Source organism: Passer montanus, unplaced genomic scaffold (assembly GCF_014805655.1).
Source record: "Passer montanus isolate IOZ18808 unplaced genomic scaffold, ASM1480565v1 scaffold63, whole genome shotgun sequence".
Taxonomy (NCBI): domain Eukaryota; kingdom Metazoa; phylum Chordata; class Aves; order Passeriformes; family Passeridae; genus Passer; species Passer montanus.
Window position 1 is genome coordinate 3852709 of NW_024371371.1, and position 19636 is coordinate 3872344.

The 19636-nt window shown below is 39.9% G+C and overlaps 1 protein-coding gene across 1 annotated transcript; it reads right to left on the reverse strand.

Annotated features, from left to right (window-relative positions):
* Window positions 1-2786: 2786 nt before the first annotated feature.
* RBP1 (retinol binding protein 1) lies at window positions 2787-18546 on the reverse strand. The gene is made up of 4 exons (XM_039728075.1): window positions 18346-18546; window positions 17563-17741; window positions 6199-6300; window positions 2787-3021 (listed from the first exon to the last, which is right to left on the reverse strand). The coding sequence occupies exons 1-4, from the start codon at window positions 18416-18418 to the stop codon at window positions 2968-2970; spliced, it is 408 nt and encodes a 135-aa protein (XP_039584009.1). The 5' UTR covers window positions 18419-18546; the 3' UTR covers window positions 2787-2967.
* Between the last annotated feature and the right edge of the window lie 1090 nt (window positions 18547-19636).

Sequence of the window (19636 nt, forward strand, 5' to 3'; positions counted from 1 at the left end):
CAGATCAAGAAAATCAATATGAAGTTTGATTCTTGAATCACAAGCAAATCTGGATATGAATTCCCTGTGAAGGTCTTGGTTACTAAGTAGCTATGAAATAGTCAGGGAGGCAGATGTTTGTCAAATAATTGTTGAATGCTAAACATTCAGTAAGCATCTATTTATGGAGAAAGTTTTAAATTACATTTCATGATAACAGTTCTTTAATGTTCATGGAAACAGCATGGTTAATTTTACACACTTAATTGGAAAGCATCGTCATGGAAGCAATGGATGAACATAATTTCCTTTTCCAAGGGAAAGGATTGCTGCAGTGAGGTAAGAGGTCACAATTATAATGACAAGCAATTGAGATGACTTGAAGAGAATCTATTCAAAGTTAAACATTTCTGAAGTTTCTGTATTTTCCATCCATGAGCAGTGAAAGTGCTTTGTGGGCTTGCCTTTCCTCCATAATTAGCAGCAGATTATATTGCTTCTGCTTGATAAGCCATTAGTTATTAGTATGGTGCTAAATTTGCCCTTGTACCAAATGACCCAAAGGGGAAAAGCTGTCTGTTTGATTACAATAATAATAGCTTTTAACAATTGGATTTACTTAGCTAGATGTTAATTGATCCACTTACAACCTTCTGCAAAAAGAGTTCCTGAATGTTACACAAGACTGGAGAGAGCTGCAGGCAAAAATCAGAAGACAGCTGGTGAATTAAGGGTTATGAACAGCCAAGTTCAGTTGAAAGAAAACTACATTTCCTTTTTGGTCTTTGTCAGTGCTGAGCATTAAAAGAAAATCCTGCCAAGTTTATCTGGGGATGGAGGTGTGAGCCATCACTTTATTACAGTTACTTGTTTGTTCTCGTGCTCTCCTTGGGGCTGAAGAGTGGAAAGATAGTTGGAGGGTGTCCATGATTATGAAATCAATAATTAGAAACCTTAAGGAAAAACATTTCTGTGTCCAATAATCTTCCAAGAAAAACAAATGACTGATGTGCTGAAATTTGGCAACTGGGATATCCTCAACCTTGTGTAAGATGATAAATAGCATTTAAAATAGGCAAGTATTTGCAATTTCCCTTAAGCAGAGTAGCATTTTAGTCCAAGATCCACAGGTTTCTGATCCTTTCCCTCTCTTACAACCTTTCTACCTTATTTAATTGTAACCAGTTTTGATCTGTCCCAGAAAACTCAATCCCCATGAACTGGTGATCTGTCTGTCTATCTGTCTGTCAGGATATCCATTTAGCTATGGACACACAGCTGGCTGGCTAACACACTCTTCTAGGAGAGAAAAGCAGCTTCTGCATGGACCTGGCTGATCAGATTCAAGTACATGTCCCAGACACTTCCTTAGCCGTAAGTATTACCAAGAAAAAATAATTACAGGGGAACTTGAATAAATAATTTCATTGCATGTCTGTAATTCTGAGTGGTATCATCCACAGCTGTTGCAATGCTAGCACAAGAACTTACATGGACAGGGAGCATTATTCACCTGTTTATCACAGGGGGATGCTTAAGTCTTCATGGGTAATATCTTCTGGGTACTTTCTGAAGTAAAGCAAACCCCAAAACTTTAGAAAATTGAATTAGATGTCTGTTACAGCACTTCCGGTGCTACAGCCACGAGATACAGTAGCACTGAAGTAACATGGTTCAGAAAGTTTAGCATCCCTGCCGTGTTAGCTTTAGACTTTACAATGGCTGTTTCTGAACCTCTTTTCTCCATGCTGTGTCCCTGCCCATGGCAGGCAGGTTGGATATCTGAGATCCCTTCCCTCCCTGGCCATTCTGTGAGTCTGGGATTCCATGTTAGATCAGGCTCCCGGCTTTCCTAAACAGGATTAATAACAGTGCATGCTTTAAAACAGTCTCTGGTTAGTAGAGGATGGCAGCATTATTCCATTTACATTCTGAACTGTCCCAGTCAGCACTGAGTCCCTGGGGAAGGCAAAAGCAAGGCTAAGCAGAGGAGCTGCAGCAGAGCAGGGAAAGGGATGGTCCCAGTTCAGAGCAGGGAAAGGGATGGTCCCACTCCAGAGCAGGCTCTGCCGTGGTCCTTTCCCCCCTGACTGAGTCCGTGAAAATGGCTGATAGCAGCTGTTACAGGAGACACCTGGAATTCCAGGTTACATGCTAAAGCTTTGTGGATTTAAACCTTTTTGAATTTGATGTGACCTGGTGGTGCTCACTATATCCATTGTGCTGATGGACTGAAAATCTGGCAGTATTATTCCCCCCACTAAGGTTTAATCAGTGTTCTGATTTCAATTGCCAGGCCAAGGCTCTCCTATGACCTTATTCTCAGTGTCTCCAGAACAACAACAACAAAAAATGCATGGGCAGATATTGGCTAAAGCATTTGGAAAAGCACTGCCCCTTAGCCATGCTTTGGTAAGCTTTTTTTTGTTTTTTTTTCCCAAAGTATTGATCCATAAATTTACTTGTTTTGAGAAATCAAATTTTTATTTTTGATGGAACACTTCCAGTGTGGATCTATTCCACCAGAGCTAATGGTAACATTTTTACTGGCTTCAGTGAATTCAGGATTTAAGTACAAGCTGCATCCTATAGCTCTCATTTGCTTCCTTAAAACTGCAGTTCACCATTTGAAAACAAGGCTAAGGCTCTGAAAGGGTGATGTCTACTAAGAGTAAAAAAACAGCTTACAAGGTCTAAACCTCCAGCATTTTGTTCTATACCTAATAGTCCTTTTTTGGCAGAGTTGAAAATTATGGTATACACACATTTAGATAGTTTAGTATCTTTAATTGGCATTTCTAAAAATAGTTTAATTTGCAGTAATTTTTTTTCAATTTCCTAAAAATATTTTATTTCAACTATACGGTTCTAATGTGATCTTCATTTCTGTGTGTGCTCTTGTTGCTGAGGATGCTCAGTATTAGCATTTGGAGAGTTGCTGGCAAGTCAGTAAATTCTATTGTTCTTCATTCCTGTAGCAGCAGTAGGTCACTGCACCTTCTTAAAGACCTGCTTACATGTGACTCCACACACTCTTATTTCCTAGGAAGAGAAAATAATTAGAAACCACAATTTTTACTTAGGACACAAATGTTATGCATTAATGTGTACACCCAGCTGAATTTGAATTCATGATTTTCTATTAAATTAAATTGGGATGCTTGTACATATTTTAGCCTATTTTTCATCCTAAAAGAAAACATCTGGTTTGGGTTTGTTTTCTGCTAAAAGGTGAAGCAAGGGAAGTTATTTTGGGATCTCCGATCTTCAAAGGCCAAATACATTCCTGGTGCATCACTCTTGATTTGCAGTCAATAATATGCAACTGCTTTAGGCCTTTGGCATGAGCATTCTCTGTTCTGGGTACATAAAGCAGTGGGGATGGATTTGCCTCACCAGCTCTGAATCTCTGTGGTGAGGACTGGTAGCTCAAGCCTGCAAATTTAGAAATCAGGGTCACTTAGGCAAACCAGAGCTCCTGGCTACCAAAAGCAGGTGACTGTACAGAAGATTTGCTCCTGGTCTGTCAACCAGCAGAGCACAGAGGGTTTGACTGAACCTGAGCAGCCTGGATGTATAAAGCTGATTCTTTGATTTCCACAGGAGCTTTGGAACACCCTCCCTCCTTGCTGATCTCTGCACCTCTGTGAGCTGGGCATGGGCAGGGGCAGTTCCCATCCTGGGCTGGGGTTTGTGAGGCTGCTGCTGTTTGTTTGCCTGTTCACACATCCCTGCTCCTGGAACTCCTCAAGTTCCATCTCAGAAGTGCACACAGGTGTGTGCCTGGGGCGTGTGCCTGGGGCAAGGTTTAGGTGCAAGAAAAAAGAGTGTGGAAGCTCTTAAGGGACATAAAGACAGTGCTCATGCATGACCTAGCAGAAGGGATACACTTTCCAGTTCAAGATGAGACTTTTAATAAAGCTCCTAGAATATTTTGATGAAGTTATGCACATTTCTTATGGGGGACTTTGACAAAGTGACTTTAAATAACTTTAAACTAGGTCAATAATCTTGATTGACATATGTTGCTCAACCCCAATAAGAGAAAGTACTTCATGCTGAGTTGGTGGAACAACAGACTGATGCAGTGACTTTGGTTAGGACCTGGTTCTGCTCACTCCTGCAGAGGCAACCCAGAAGAAGGAGTGTGCAATAAGGGCTGAGAGATCTGCTGACAATGACAAAAACAACTGAGCAGAAGCAATCAATACAATAGAAAAGGGTAATAAAACTCAAAAGGAAATGGGGAATGGTCAAATAAGTCACTCACATAAAATAAAATGTAAAAAGAACTACAAAGTACAGACCACAGAATGAAATGAAGAAAATAGGAAGCGATAAACTACTAAAGGATGTGGTCCTACTTTCTGCAGAACTGTGAAAAGAATAAATTAACACTTGGCTCATTGTGTAAAGTTCAATAGGATCATAAAGCTATTGAAGTATCAATTCTTTAAAGGTAACTGCTCATTGTGTTAAAGCTCTCTCAAAAGGACAAGACCTAGTAATCTTAGCTGGTCAAAAATAAGATACTAAAGGGGACTCTACTGTACTTTTAATGGAGAGAGCTGCATTATTAAGGATTAGAGAAATAAAGAGGACATCTTTTGAAATCCATGAAATAACAGAAGTGAGAAAATTGAAAGATCGAGGAGTGGGCTCTAAAATACCTGGTTATTTCCTTTGCATGAATTAATTTTGTACTGACTTCTGTGTACATGGGAAACAGATTGTGATAAACTTTCTAAGTGCCAGTGAGTGAATGCATGAGCTGGAAGGTATGATCCAGAATTCCTCCCAGCCTTCTGAAAAGCAGCATCAGAGCAGTCAGGTTACCCTGGGCTACCTAAACTGCCACTAGACACAAGTATTTGAGTAATGGAATCGAAGTTTCTGTCTTCTAAAATCAACCTCCTGACAGGGACAAGTCCAGAAAGTGCTCTGGGCATGGAGGTCCAGGGCCAGGCTGTATGGCTAGAGCAGGAATCAGAATAAGGAGAACAGAAACCAGGGCTGAAGGAATTGGTGTTGGGGACAGAAGATGGGAAGAGATAATTCCTGGGGGCTGGCAAAGGCCAGAAAGCAGGATGCCAGTCCAGAGAAATCCAAGAGCAAGTGGTGCCATTGTTTATGTGCAGGGGAAGGCACAGATGTGCAGGACTGAGGGCAGCCAGGGCGAGCTGAGCTCGGGGCAGGCTGTGATGGGTGACTGGACTGTCTGCGAGCAGAGGAGCTGGGAGGGCTGTGGCTGCTGCCTGCTGCAGCTGGGAGGGAGGAGTGTGGAAGCACTCACAGGTGCTTCTTGGAGGAAGTGTGCCTGCACAGGAAATTTGGACATCTCCTTTACTGCTGCCTCCCCTCCTCCAGGTGAGCCCATGGCCTCAGCTATGAAGTCCTCACTTACACAGCAACCTTCTCCCTGCCTGTGCTGCACCAAGGCCAGCTGGGGAAATCTGTCATACCCATTCCTCTCCTCAACTGCATTCTGGAACCACCAATACTTCCTCAAACTTCTGTTTAGTAGTAAGGGGCTTGGGGTGCTTCTGCAACGATTTGATAACTCTGCTACTGATTTGAACATTTAGAATATATCCATTTAGATTGCTGAATGCTAATAGCACTGCATAGTGAGGAGAAATGGAGGTTGGAGTTTATTATCCCAGCAGGAACACTGCCTTTTACCCACACTGATGAGAGAGTGAAGATGCTATAAAGAGTTATAGGACAAAAGAACAGGCATCTTCTTTCAGGTCCTGTTAATTTAGAAAGATAAAAATGATGATCTGAAAAAAACATCAATTTCAGAAGCTTAATCGCTGTTTTAGTTCTCTAGGCTATAATGTAGTGTGGCCTGTAATTATTTTAAAAGAACAATTGTATTTTTCCCTTATTTTTGGGTGCTCAATTTCATAGCTCCCATACTGAGCATTTTGCAGACCATGAGGGACATTCTGGTAAATGTCTTCCTCACTGAACATTTCAGCCTGGTGAGTCTGGACAGACACTGAGCACAGAAAAGAGCATTCAAAATGGTCAGGCTTTGAAAGGGACATGAAAACATAATGGCTCCAAAAGAAATTGTTGCTTTAGAAACAAGTCAAATGCTGCACCAATAACCAATTATGTCAAAGTAAGCCAAAATTACATAGCACATTCCCTGCTGTGCTATATCTAACCGTTTGAATGGAGGGACATTCAAAAACACTTCCATAATCTTACCAGGTGCATTTCATCTCCTTCAATCCACTGGGTCCAACCACGGCCTTCCTTCTCTCCATTCTGTACACAAAGCAGCTTATCTCCATCCCAAGACACAGTGGTCTAACAAAACAGACATGTTTGGTATTACTCTAATATTCTTTGATATTATGATTAGTTTCTGTGAAGCAAAACTTATCTCTAATGATGAGTGTATCTCATAAAAAGAATGATTGGATAGTGTTGTGCCACTTAGGACAATTACCAAAGAAATGAGCTTGAACAGAAAGTTGCTGCCCAGCTGCCTGCCAAAAAACTGGAGGGATGAGATAAAGCAAGAAAAAATACCATCAAAATTGTCGTGTAAAACACACTCCTCTCTCCCTGCTGAAAATGAAGCAGCAGAAGGGCCTTTCAGCCTAACACTCTATGTGCAAAGGGAGCTGAAAACTCAAGATCCAGTTTGGTTTTTTCCAGTCTAAGAATGATTCCCCAGCTGCTCTACCTGAGAACAATTCCCATTTCCTGTGGATGAACAAAGCTTTTGTATACTGAGCTGGATTTTCCTCATGTCTCAATCTGCCTTCCTTCACCCAGCAGAGGGGTTTGGAAGTGTCAGCAAGTTGGTAACTTGGCAGCATCCTGCTTCTTGCACCTGAGGCTGGGGAACTTCTCTGCCAGGAGTGGCAGAGTAAGTCAAGAGTCAGGTGCAGTAATCAATACTGCACTTGTGTGAATATTTGTGCTGTCCTGGGGTTCAGGAAAACCTGATTCATAAAACTCCTTCACTGTATGACAGTGCAGCCTGTTCCTCTGGTCAGCATTTGTGGACAATTTGCCTTTCCTATCTCCCTAAGACAGAGAGAAGCAATGCTCTGTAAAACACTGAAAGAGGAAAGAGTGGTGACAGTTTGTCCTCCATGAGGATAGTTTAACATTAATATTAGCACATGGCCTGTAAATCAGCTTGTTTGAAGGCACTCTGAAGACTAAACATGGAATTGATGCCTGCCTTGTAAAAGTCTTCAGCCACTGCTTGCTTGAGCAGTCAGATATGGAGAGATGAAGAATTCTGATCTGTCATTAAAGGACAATTCCTGCATCCATCCTGTGTAGTTCCTAAGAGACTTCAGTCTACATTCTTCCTTCTGGTAATTAAACCCAGTTCAACACTCAAAACCTATCCAGTCCTATTTATTTAATCTGTGTATGTCACAAACAATTAATTCTTAAATGATACCCATGACAGCCACTGTCTTTGAATGAGAGCAGGCAGCAGTGTCCTCCCCTGAGAAGCTTTAAACCAGCATGGAAAATGAATCACTCCAGAGTGTCAGGATAGATAATCACGGGCAAGGCAATGGGATTGATCCCATCAGTCTGTCTGCACCACATGGGGGCTCTGAGAAACAAACTCACGTGTCCTTGCTAAAAATCTCTCTCATTTAGAAAATACATTCACAAATTCTCCTGTTCTCTTTTGTAAAGTGATATATTTAAACCAAGCAGTAGATAACATTTTATGAAACCATATAATCTTAATGCAAATATGCTAATGCAGGAAGGAACAATGCATTTGGGTAAAACTGTAGTTAATGTGGCCACCATAACATAAGTCCTCTCCCATGTCTGAATCTGCAAACATCCACTGAAGAGACAGAAGATAACAAATAACAGGAGTCAAAGTGTATAATGTTTAATCTATAACTTAACATATCTACAAATTTCTGATTCTAAAAAATGAATGTAACAGACAATGACTGATGAGTTGTAGATGTGAGGGATACTGTGGAATGAAGCATTTGTATGTGGAACTTTGCTTAATATCTCCACATATTTATATCCATTGAGTATTAGCTCTGCATAGTTTAATTTTAGTCCAGCTTAATAGTTAAATTTAGTGGGTTTAGTAGTGAATTCAGAGGCAAAACACCATGATAAAGTAGGATCCAGCTTTATTGGCCCTACTAATGTTCAAGTTGTGAGTGTTACACTGACTTAGTGCACTTGGGGGAGATAGAGAAATATTTGTAGCAGCACAAGGAAATGTTAACTTTTTAGCCTCCAAGGGTGATAGAAATTGTTTCATCTCAGAAAACAACACATTTTTTCCTCAGGATTTTTTTGTTTTTCCAGTCAAGATTAGAAATTGCTTTTTGCAATTTGGTGATAACCACGAAGAGTCTAAACCCACAGACATTAACCAAGCTGTCTTATCAGACAATATTCTCAGGTATCCTCTGCCTTCCCTTTGAGAAATACATAATACTGAGGGGATATGAGTAAACCACACAATTCCTGATTTCTGTATGTGGCTGTTTTGCTCTGAAGGTTATAAAGGCTAGAATACATTGCAAAAGAATATAATGTAATTTTTTTTGTTAGCTGGAACAACCACTTCAATCAGTGGCATCTATATCCTTTCTTTAGGTCAAACTGTAATGTCTCCATGTCTCTTTTATTAAACTAATACACAAAACACAAAATTCTCTTTAAACTCAGATTAAAACACATCCTGCCCCCTCAAATACCTCCTACTGAGACACACAGTGAATGTTAGCTGAGGTTGAAGTTGCTCTGGCTGTTAATGTGCACTGGCTGCTGCCAACATCCCACCCTCTATAACACCTAAACCAGAGCAACACTTGCTTTACAACATTCCCAAGTATTTGAATCAGAACATAAAAACAATACTCCAGAAATACTGTAGGGCAAACGTTGTATGTATAATCTTTCTTGATGTATCAAAGAGCAAGCATTTATTTTTGAGGACTGGATCAGGACCTTGCCATGGTATAATCAGGAGCTTGCAGACTGCTAAGGTAGCTCTGTGTGACCCTTTGGTTCCCCCTGGCACACACTCCCAAGATAAACAAATACTTTACCTTTTATGTAAAGCTACTTTTCTTAGCAAAGTATGCCTTTGTAAGGAACCTTGTTTGCCCCCATTTTGGTAATAGCATTACCTAAGGGCTGTCTGGTTCCAGAGCTGCTGCCCCCTGCCCAGAAGGACTGAAAATCCTCACCAGGGTGGGGGACAGGCAGCCCAGGCACACAGCTCCTGCTCCTTATCCGCCTCCCCAGGAGGGGGACAGGCAGCCCAGCCCGGGGGACACTGCAGAGCTGCAGTTTCCAGTGACAGAACAAACTAGGAGAAAATGGAGCATTTCTCTAAAACCGAACTTTGCCTTTTTGAGCACCTTGTACTACTTGGTAATAAATGGAAGCCATTGTTTGTTCCTTTCAACTACACAGTTCATGATCTAGTTCACCATAAGCAAGCTTGACTGTTGCTTACTTACTGCTCATACTTAACCCTAAGATGAACACTCCTGGGTCACATGCATGTAATTCTGGAGGAAAATTCAACAGAGGATGGTGATGGGTGTGATTAGTCAACAGTTCCACCAATAACACTAAAGGAACACCAAAAAGGGGATGGAGTAAGGTAAAAACCAGGGAGTCTTGCCTCATTTAACTCTAACCAAAAGATCCAACCACCAATACTGCACATTTTTCAGATTATGTACACTTTGTTCTTGAGGTGTAATACTAGAGAATGGAGCTCTTGTGGGAAGTGAAAAAGCCTCTGAAGCCTGAAAACACAAAAAATGTTCAGATTTTCTTTGGTTTTATGGTGTGGTTTCTAGAGTGCTTAACTTTTTGTGTACTTTGATATTCTCCTTTTATTACTTAGGCATCCACATACTTTTGTTAGTGATTTAATCTCTGTGTTATGAAGTTTAAAATTCATATGCATGGCACCATCTGAATCTTCCTGAATATTAAAGGTGGAATAAATGATAATTAAAGTATTCTCATTACTGTTTCCAGTTATAAGACACAGCAGATTTATTAAATGAAATATTTAGTAACCCCCAAACAAAGTTTGACTACATATCTGCTTTTTCTTTAGTAGCAGCAGCTGTAGTGAAATATTGCACAATTTCAGCTTCCAGTGCCAAATCATCCTGATACACAGGCAGAGACAGTGACTTTTGTAATTTACTGAAATAGTCATCGAACATGTTATCAGAGTACTTTGCATTTCCCAGTGAGGTCTAAGTGCAAAGACATTTGGTGCTGGCTCTGCACAATATTTCTCATTCCCCTGCTGGCAATTCCTGTGTGCCTGCCTGGGTCAGGGGCTCAGCAGCTGAGGGTGCAGAATGGAAGAAAATAACTTTTATCCAAGTAGTTCATGAACATTTTTTGTTAATGCTGCATAGATTTTTGACACATTGGCTTTACAAGTATGAATTGCAGCTCCCACCTTTCAGCAAAAATATGCTATTGATTTCCTATCTGTAGCCCAAACACAGCAGCATCAGTTCTATTTTTCTCCTGCTTCCCTCAGTGTTGTCTCTATATATGGAGCACCAAATGACTGCAAAGCTAGGCATGCACCACACTCCCTGCTCCATCTTCAGCCAGTAAGTCTCTGCTTGGGAGAATAACAGAATTACATTTTACAACAGTAATTATGATCTAAGAAGGATTAAAAACTGAAAAGTCATTTTTTTTAGGTCAGATGAAACAGAAAAATCCAATTTGAGCTGTGTTTTGTGAATAACACCAAGGAAAATATCCTAGAACTTTTGGTCAAACACAGCAATATCTCCAGCAAGGTACTTAACAACTCAAGATAAACCATTTCATCTGTACTAAGTATCAAAGTGATATAAAAACCTCTTGTAAGCAGTTTTTTTGGGGGAAAAAAAATGAAGTGTTGATAGAATAAACTCATGTTGACGTCCCAGATAAAATCCAACGTAACTGTGAGAGGGAATTCTGCCAGGTGGTCACTCCCGCACTCTCTATGGCCTCTGTGCATGAGGCTGCTCCAGGGGCTACAGCCTTGGGCAGCTTTGTCCCCTCCCCCTGAAACCCCTTTTGTCTCATCACATCTGCATCTGGAAGTTCAGCAACAGAAACTACTGAGAAAACAACAACAAACCCAACATAACAGTTCCAGGAAGGATTCCTGGCCTTTATCTCCCAATCCTGGTGCTGGCCAAAGGCTGAACCTATTTAGCCACGCTGCAGCTCAGTCATGGCAAAGTCTCCTTTGCTTCTGTCATTGTCAGCATCTCCAGGGTGGCACTGCTAGAAAAGAGGCTTAGGATTGGATTGAAAAAATTTGGATGGAAGGTAAGCTGTGGTCAGAGAGGATCAAATCCTAAATGTTCCAATTCCTTGTTTTGAATCCTTGCTCATAAGAACAACAGTGCAAAGCAAAGACATGCTATGTTCCAGGGAGTAGGAAAGTGAAGGTGTAAAGCTCTGGGCTATGCAGCTGACAATATGTGGGGGGAGGAGGAGAATCAGTATTTTATACAGTGGTGCATACTGCTTTATTTCTTAGGAATGGTGGCTTTTTTTCTTACTGAAATAAAATTGTATACAAGTAATACAAAAATAGGAAAACTTGTTTATATCCCATGCCAGAAAAAAGAGTAAAACCCATCACATCCAATTCACTCTGTGCAAAGATCAGAATCGATTCTAAGACACTTACTATTTAAATTAATGGCTATAATGGATTTATCCCCTGTGTAATTTTGGCAAGATACAACTGTACATAACACTAATGGTTTGTCATTCAAAATTGGATTTGTTAAGTCTGTTCTCAGCTTTTCAGCAGATTCTGATTGCTCTTTCTCTATTCATAGCTCTCAGAGCTTTTAGAGTTCACAGAAAGCTGAAATGCTAAAACTATCCAAACCACTTTCCCTGCAGAGCTTGCTTATGCTAGCAGCAGTTCTGTGAATAACTAGCTCCAAAGCTTCTAATCAGTCTCGTGATTTAGATAGGAATCCAGCCCTGCAAAATGTGAAGTTTATGACATTTATATGGCCAAAGATTCTGACCATCTCATTTGCTGTGCAAATGTGCTGAGCACATCACTTACAGGCAGGGACTAATGCCCAAGGAGCAAGCAGGGTGGGACAAGGCAGGAAAAAGGAAACTGCTCCTCCTCACTGAGGCACAGACAGAAGGGACCAGAGTCCATTCTGACAGAGCCCCATCTGCTCTCTGGCCCCTCAGAGGGTTGACTGGAGGACTTTCCCCCATCTTTTTTTTTTTGAGAGCAGTTTGTAAAGGGCCAGAAATACCAACAGAAAACTATAATAAGGTCTACCTCTTTTAAATTATACCTCCCTCCCCCCCCCCCCCCCCCCCCCACCATCAATAAAAAAAAAAAAAAAAAAAAAAAAACACCCAAAAACCCACCAGGGATTATGCCAATGAGAAACTGGGGAAATTGTTTTTTTCAGTACTGCAAAGAGATAGGAGGCACTAAATCTGAGAGAAGACCAGCCCCAGCAACAGTGATTCTAGAATAATGCTTGTTCCACCAAAGTATATGAGAAAATACAAGCTCAAAAGGGAAGCACTGAAAGGGTAAAGAAATAAAACAGCTAAATCATAGGGATTGAATTAAGACATAGTGCTGATCTTGCATCTTACTAGACAGGCACTATTTATTAGGAATCTTCTCACCCTGTGGTGAATTGCATCCTTCCTGCAATTCCATGTACAGGAATGTTGTTTGTTGGTTGTTGTTTTTCTGGCAGCAAAGTCTTAATTCCCAAGCCTGCTCAGAACTAGATTAACAGCTTCCAGAATTCCATTTGTGTAACAGAGGAACCTGCCTAAATAGTTAAATAAGCTTCACAAACCATGTGATTTTGTAATAGGGCTTTATTCTGACCTTGCAGTGGCATAAATCAAATTATGGCCAGAACAACTACCTCCATTGCAGTTTTCCTGAATACAAACCTGAGAGAAATCAGTGCCACATTAGGCACGTTTGTTAAGTAAAACAGCCATGATCAGTTTTGAACAACTTTCCTCCCTTCAGCAGGACATGGCACAGTCAGGTGCCTGTGAACAGTCCTTGCGTGGCTGTTTCAAACACTAACTGACACTTCACATGGCAAGATGCATTTTGGATCTGATGTGGGAATTCCACAAGTCCCAAATCCTCCTCACCCTACCCCACCCCAGCAAGTCTTAACTAGGACTAGAAGTTCTGTTAGTTCCAATAAAAGAAACCAAAACACCCACTTGAAAACTTATTCATGGTTGTATTCAGGTTTTGATAGCTAAATGGTTAAGATGTATTATTTCCCACATTCAGTTTAAAATTCTTGCAGTTTTCTCTGTTTCCCAGTTCCCTGACTTCGTAATTTCATTTCCTGCTTCAATGGAAGAAGAAAATTACTCTATCAGGGCACAAGGTTCTGAGTTACCAAAGCACCTCTCATATGCTTGGACAAATACTCAGTTATAACACAACTCTTCTCAGTTATCCAAGAAATTCTGCTCTGCTATATTTAGAACATAAAATCTTTCTTGATTTTAAACACATCACTTGCCCTTAGTCTCTGTCAAAAGAGATTAATTCTGCGTGGCGTAAGATAAAGCAATTCAGTCTTTCAAATGCCTGAACAGCAGAGAATAATTATAATGCAAAAGTTTTCTCTGACTTTAGCAGCAGAATCATTAGAAAACTAAAAATTTTAAGAAAGTAATTTTTGCATCTGAGCTATCCAAGTTTCAATCTGTTTTGATTCATTGGATACAAAGACTTGCAATGTGAAACGCCAGCCTTAGTTTCAGCATTTCAAGGTTTTGCAGTTAACTTTTTCATAATTTCTTTACTAAACACTAAGTAAATTACACTGTGAAGGCACAGAAGGCTCTTATGTGCCTTGTTCCTATGTACTGGTACATATTTCACACTGTAGGTGTTTCACCATCTTCACTGGTTATCACTGACAGTGGAAAAGGGAAGCACAACTATTTGCTGATAAATGAGTGATACTTTCAGAGATAGTTTTGGATTAATTGTTTCAATAGGGTCTTCCTCTTGCATGCACAGTTCATTTTTTTCACAGTAATGTTTATATGCATGAAACAAAGTTTCATACTCAGAGCAACACCTGAGATGCTAAATTAATCACAACACCTGAGATGCTAAATTAATCACAATTTGAGATTGTAGAAATTCTCTTTAAAATTGAGATTTCATGATGAGACTGGAGCTTCACTGAGAATTCAGACAGCAGGATCAAAGACTCAGTGTGAGAAATACCAAAGCCAGAGCTCTCCATTTAAATTTAAATTTCTGTGTCAGTACATTCTCAATCTGATTATATGTTGCCAATTAAATCTATGAACAAACTCTTCAAAGCAGTAGAAACTTGACTACGTGCTCTAATTCACATCACGTGAGAAAAAATGTAACACAAATTAATGTTCTAAACTTCCTTCTACACCATCTAATGTACACCTTGGAACATTTGCAAGGAATGAAAGATGGTCCTGAACTTTCATTTTATCTTTGTACTTGAAGCTGCCACATTTTTAACAACCCTTGATAGTTAAGTATGACTGAATCTGCAGAAAGATCTCTTTCACAAAATTGCCAGAACAAATTAAACTTTTATCCAGAAGATCCAATCCTGGGTGGAAAGCCTGAGGAGTATTGATACCAGCTGTCATTTGTGACCTCTCCTGTGATCAACTATCCCCATCTTTGGTTTTACAGAACACAGAAACTGCATCTTTAACTAAACTGTAGGGCTTTAGAGTTTCCAAGGTCACAAATTTTAACTTCCCAACAGAAACAACACCCTAAAGGGCCTGATGTCACCGGCTGCTGTTCCCTCTATCCCTCCAGTGAACAGTCACCCAAAAACATGTGCATGCAAGAAAGCCAGGCTGAGGGTCAGAAGAAGGACAAACTGAAATTGCAAAGGTTCATCCTTCTCAAAGAACTCCCTGATGAAGGAAGTTCAGACAGGCTCCCAGGAGTGATCAACTATAAAAATAAAAAAAAACCTAACTGCAAAGGAGGAGAGGGCTTGTACTATCACAAGACTATCAAATTCCTAATGTCAAAACTCCAACATTGAAAATAAGTATCAGCAGAACCTTTTAGCATTTCCTCCTCACGGACAGCATTGATTTGGAATTACTGTAGTTACACTCTACCCTGACTGGCTCAAGGATAAGTTTTACAACTGAAAGGTGAACACAATTTCAGTGAATTACACACAGGATCTAACCTGTCCACTGTGCTGATATTATTTTTACAGATATGTTAATATAGCTAGATGAAATATTCTTCATTAAAAGAAAAAACAATCTATACATCTAGGAAGGATTAATTCTAAGGTTATTTTTGTTAGTCTCCTGATGATTGCTCTGCTGTATAGATTAATGTTTAATATGTAATTTGTCTTATCCATGTTACTTTGTACTGCTCATATATTGAGCTCCTTGGATAAAACTTGCCCAGTGGTCTGCTCAGTCCACAATATAAATAACAATAATTGATTCACAACCTTTCCCATTACATAGGCTGACTATTAATGATTAAGCCTTTTATGGCATGCAGTTCCACAGGCTCTATATGAACAAATGGAACACCAAGAATGATATTTAACATTTGCTTTTATGGTGGTTTTCTTTGTAACACCACACAGGGAGTGGTCCAGTATCTCTCATAAGCTGCATGACTCTTCTCTCACAAGACTCCTTCTGCACTGTTGGAGTCATTTTGCTGCTTAACAACTGCAAATTTTACCTGACATTATGGTTATCAGATTTGGACTGAAGTCACTTCAGCAAGACAGCTTCTTGTACTGTTTTGTCATTGACAAAACAGAGGTCTCATGTAGAAAAGAAATCTTTAATAAGAAAACTGAACTATAAATGTGATGTACTGCTACAAGGCAAACGGAGCACCAGTGGTCAGGACTACCCAGCTACAGCTGGAGACCACAGAAAGACATGGAGATCTCTGGCAGGTTTTGTGGGATTACATCCCTAAGTCCTTTTTAAAAAACCCCAGTCAGAGACAGTGACTACCCCTGGTTGTTTGGGGTTTTTGTCTCTTTGTTTGTAACAGGCAGGAAGCTGCTGCTACCTTCTGCTTCCAAGGCTGAATAAGCATTTCCCACTAAACAGTAAACAGAGAAATGTTTGAGTAACCTTTGAAAGTAGGCTGAACTAGCTTCTATGCCAAATCAATCAGCTGTTGTAGTGACTGAAATTCACTCTCTAGTTTCTTCTTTCTGGTTTAACATTTTGAATCTTTCCCTTATTACTCAATTTAGCAAAATAGGGTAGAGAATTTTGGTTTGTTACAAATAATAAAATATTACTTCTTTCCAACATGCAGAGGATGGTTTAGTTCTCCTTCAGATGGGAATTAATGGTATTCAAGTGCAGGCAGTGCTTACATGTGGACAGTTCTGTGCACATACAAACCTTTGGAGCAGATGTTTTGAACATTGCTACCTTTGACAGTAATTTAATCACCTCAGTCTTAAATCTTTTCTTGGGCTCATAACTGTTCAGTGAATCTGGACCTCAGTATCCTAACTAAGAGCATTCCAGGAGCCAAAATCACAAGATACCATTGGGGCACTTTCCTATACACAAATGCAGCTGCTCCTCCCTTCCATGAATGGTGGATTCTGCACTCTCATCAAACTTGAACCCACTGGAACAAGGACCACAGAGCGATTTGCTGAGGCACTCAGTAGCTAACCATTCTTTTTTCTCTGGTTTTCACAATTTTTCTCTTTCCTGCCATGATCAGAGCAAAAGCAAATTTGCAAATCTTAGTGTGAGAGAAAAGTATTGGTTTTAAATAGCACTATCTTTCTCAGAATGTAAACCTATTAATTCTCTTTTATGAGATTTCTCCTCTAGAGTCCCTCCAGAGATAATTTTCTTTATTTGTCAACTTCCTAACTGTAGAATATTGCCAGTGTCATTCATGCTGCCAAACTAATAGGTGAGAAATTGCTATTCTCAAGTTTTTCGTCTGTAAATTGATCTTTATCAGTCCTAAATTAAAAAGCAGAAAGAGCTCATAAAACAGAGCTATTGTAAAACAAAGTCCTCAGTGTTTGCTTATTCATTTCAGTAAGATTTGTTCCAGTGGGCTAATTGTGTACTCTAATAAGAACAGCCAGGCGATCTTTAAGCACTTGGCCATTCTCACACAGGAGCAGTGCCTGACCTTGCAATCAGTGGATTTCCTCTACTGTAAAACCTTACTCATTAAAGAGGTTCTGGAAGTGACCCTAGACGTCTCTTTGACTAGCAAATATCCCAGGATAAATGAGCACAGCTTCACTGAGGTTATTATTCACTGATTGATAAAATTGCTTTGTGCCCCTGATTAAAATCAGCATTCCTCTAATCTAAGGGCATGCTCAAAACTGTAGATACCTCTTGGCAAACTGAGAAGTATAGAAATAATTTCAGGAATAGCCACCAGGATGGTTAAAAGATGTATTCTGAGAAAGGCCTCAGGTTATCAATATTAATTTTATCCAGTGTTGAAGTTCTACTTCTTACCATGCACTTGCGATCATCCACCCCAGATAAATCCTCCTCAAACTCCTTCCCTACATCAAATTCCATGATGTAGTTTCTAAAAGTGCTCAGCGTTTTAATGATCATATGATCCCCATTCTGAAGGATTTCTTTGTCAGGCTTTAGCAAGTTTGCTATTTTTCTTACAGCAACATTTACATCTGAAAAAGAAAAAGAGTTATTTTTATCCAGGAAAGTTTTCCACAAGAAGAAGCTTGTCGCTTTTAGGGAGAACTAAAATGAACAAAGATAAATAATGTCTAAATCTTTCAAACCAGAAAAAGGATGTAACCTAATTTTTATAACTAAAATAACTTAATGTTTAGATTTTCAGGTTATGTGAAATCTATAAAAAATACCATTTGTATTTAACAGTTAATAAGGCCTCCAATATTTCTATGGAGATACTAACACAACATCAAGTACAAACACAAAAAATTACATTAAGTACTACATTGAATCTTTATTAAATATAAAAATTTCACTGCTTTTCAAATTATAGGGGATTTTTTTGTTTGGAATCTACCACATAACCTCTTCTAGCTATGTAGTTTAATGTCTGTTAATGTAAGCTTCAAGATGGCAAAAAGTAGAGGCTGCTTAAGGCAAAACAATTTTGCTTAAGGCAATCCTTAAAGTGCATTTCTGAAAAAAAAATACTTCTCACAACAAAGACTTATGACTGTACAAGAAAAAACAGATTCACGTAAAGAACAAGACAGGTGGCATTGATCATTCATTCAAGAAGTTTGAAGGGAACCTTACCCAGTGCTTTCAGATACTCCTCAAAATTGTCATTGCTGACCATTTTCCAATAGCCATTGAAGTCTGCAGGCATCCCTGCTTCAGGTGATTGTCAAAATCACTGGCTCAGAACTGTGGGTTGATTCTGCACCACACAACTCACTGCCTTGCTTTGTGGCAAGTTTGAACTCTGGTTTCTTTTATCTCTTTTTCAGACCATGGAGCTATGCAAGTCCTTCTAAGCCGATTATTGTTGAAGTGCTGCCTTTAAATCCTTCTACAAGGCTGAACCTCTGAGGGTTTCTAATGACAGCAGGATGACTTGATTTAAAATGAATGAAATATTCACCTTTCATATCACTTGTGTAAGGGAAATCTGTTTAACTATATTACTCTTCATTCTTCATGCCACTCAGAAAAAAAAAACCCAAACAACCCTTTCAGAGCTTTAGTTTAGGATATTAGCCAAAGCTATAAAAGTGCTTATCTTGTGTGTTTTTTGAGCCAAATTCCTCTTTCTTGAATAGGTTTCAGCTACTTTATGCTTTCTTTCAAGAAAACAATCATACAGACCCTTTCAGTCAAAGCCATTTGTGTCCACAAGCTCCTGAATCCTGAAGAACCACAAGTGGAAACTTCTTGGCCAGCTGGGGGCTCAGAAGGACCAGTTAGGTGGAATCTTGTACTTGGAAGCAGTGGTTATTTTGTACAGTGATAAATGCTACATCACTGCTGCATGAATGCTTTCAGTTGAGGAGCTCTGAAACACAGGAGCACTTTACAGAGTTCTGTATTCTCTGAAAGTGACTCCTGTCAGAAATGAGAGACACTCAATCAGCATAACAGGCAACCAGCAGAGAGGAGCATGGATTTTCCCCACTAACATCAGAGCTCAAGTACTGAGCCTCTCAGATGTTTGCATATGGTACAACTGAAGCCCCTACTGGATATTTCATCTGCTCTGGGGCTTTGGCAATTGCTTGCTCTTGAGAAGACTCTGGAACAGAGAAAAAAAGAAACCCACTTGTCTTAGGTTGCAAGATGTAATCAGAAGTGTGTATTCTATCACCATCTGTTAAAACCAGGTGGGCAGTTTTCTTTATCTCTCCCACAGCCAATCCTCCCTCCAGGAGATCTCTGCTGTCCATGGCCACTGAGTGTCCCTGCAGGGCTGATCCAATTCCAGCATCCCATGGGGAGATGCTGTGCCCAGGGCAGGAGCCAAGCATTCCTCCCTGGATACAATCTGAGCCTGGAACAGCACAGCAGCCTTTGCTCCCTGCATTCCCAGAGGAAGAGCAGGCCCATCTCC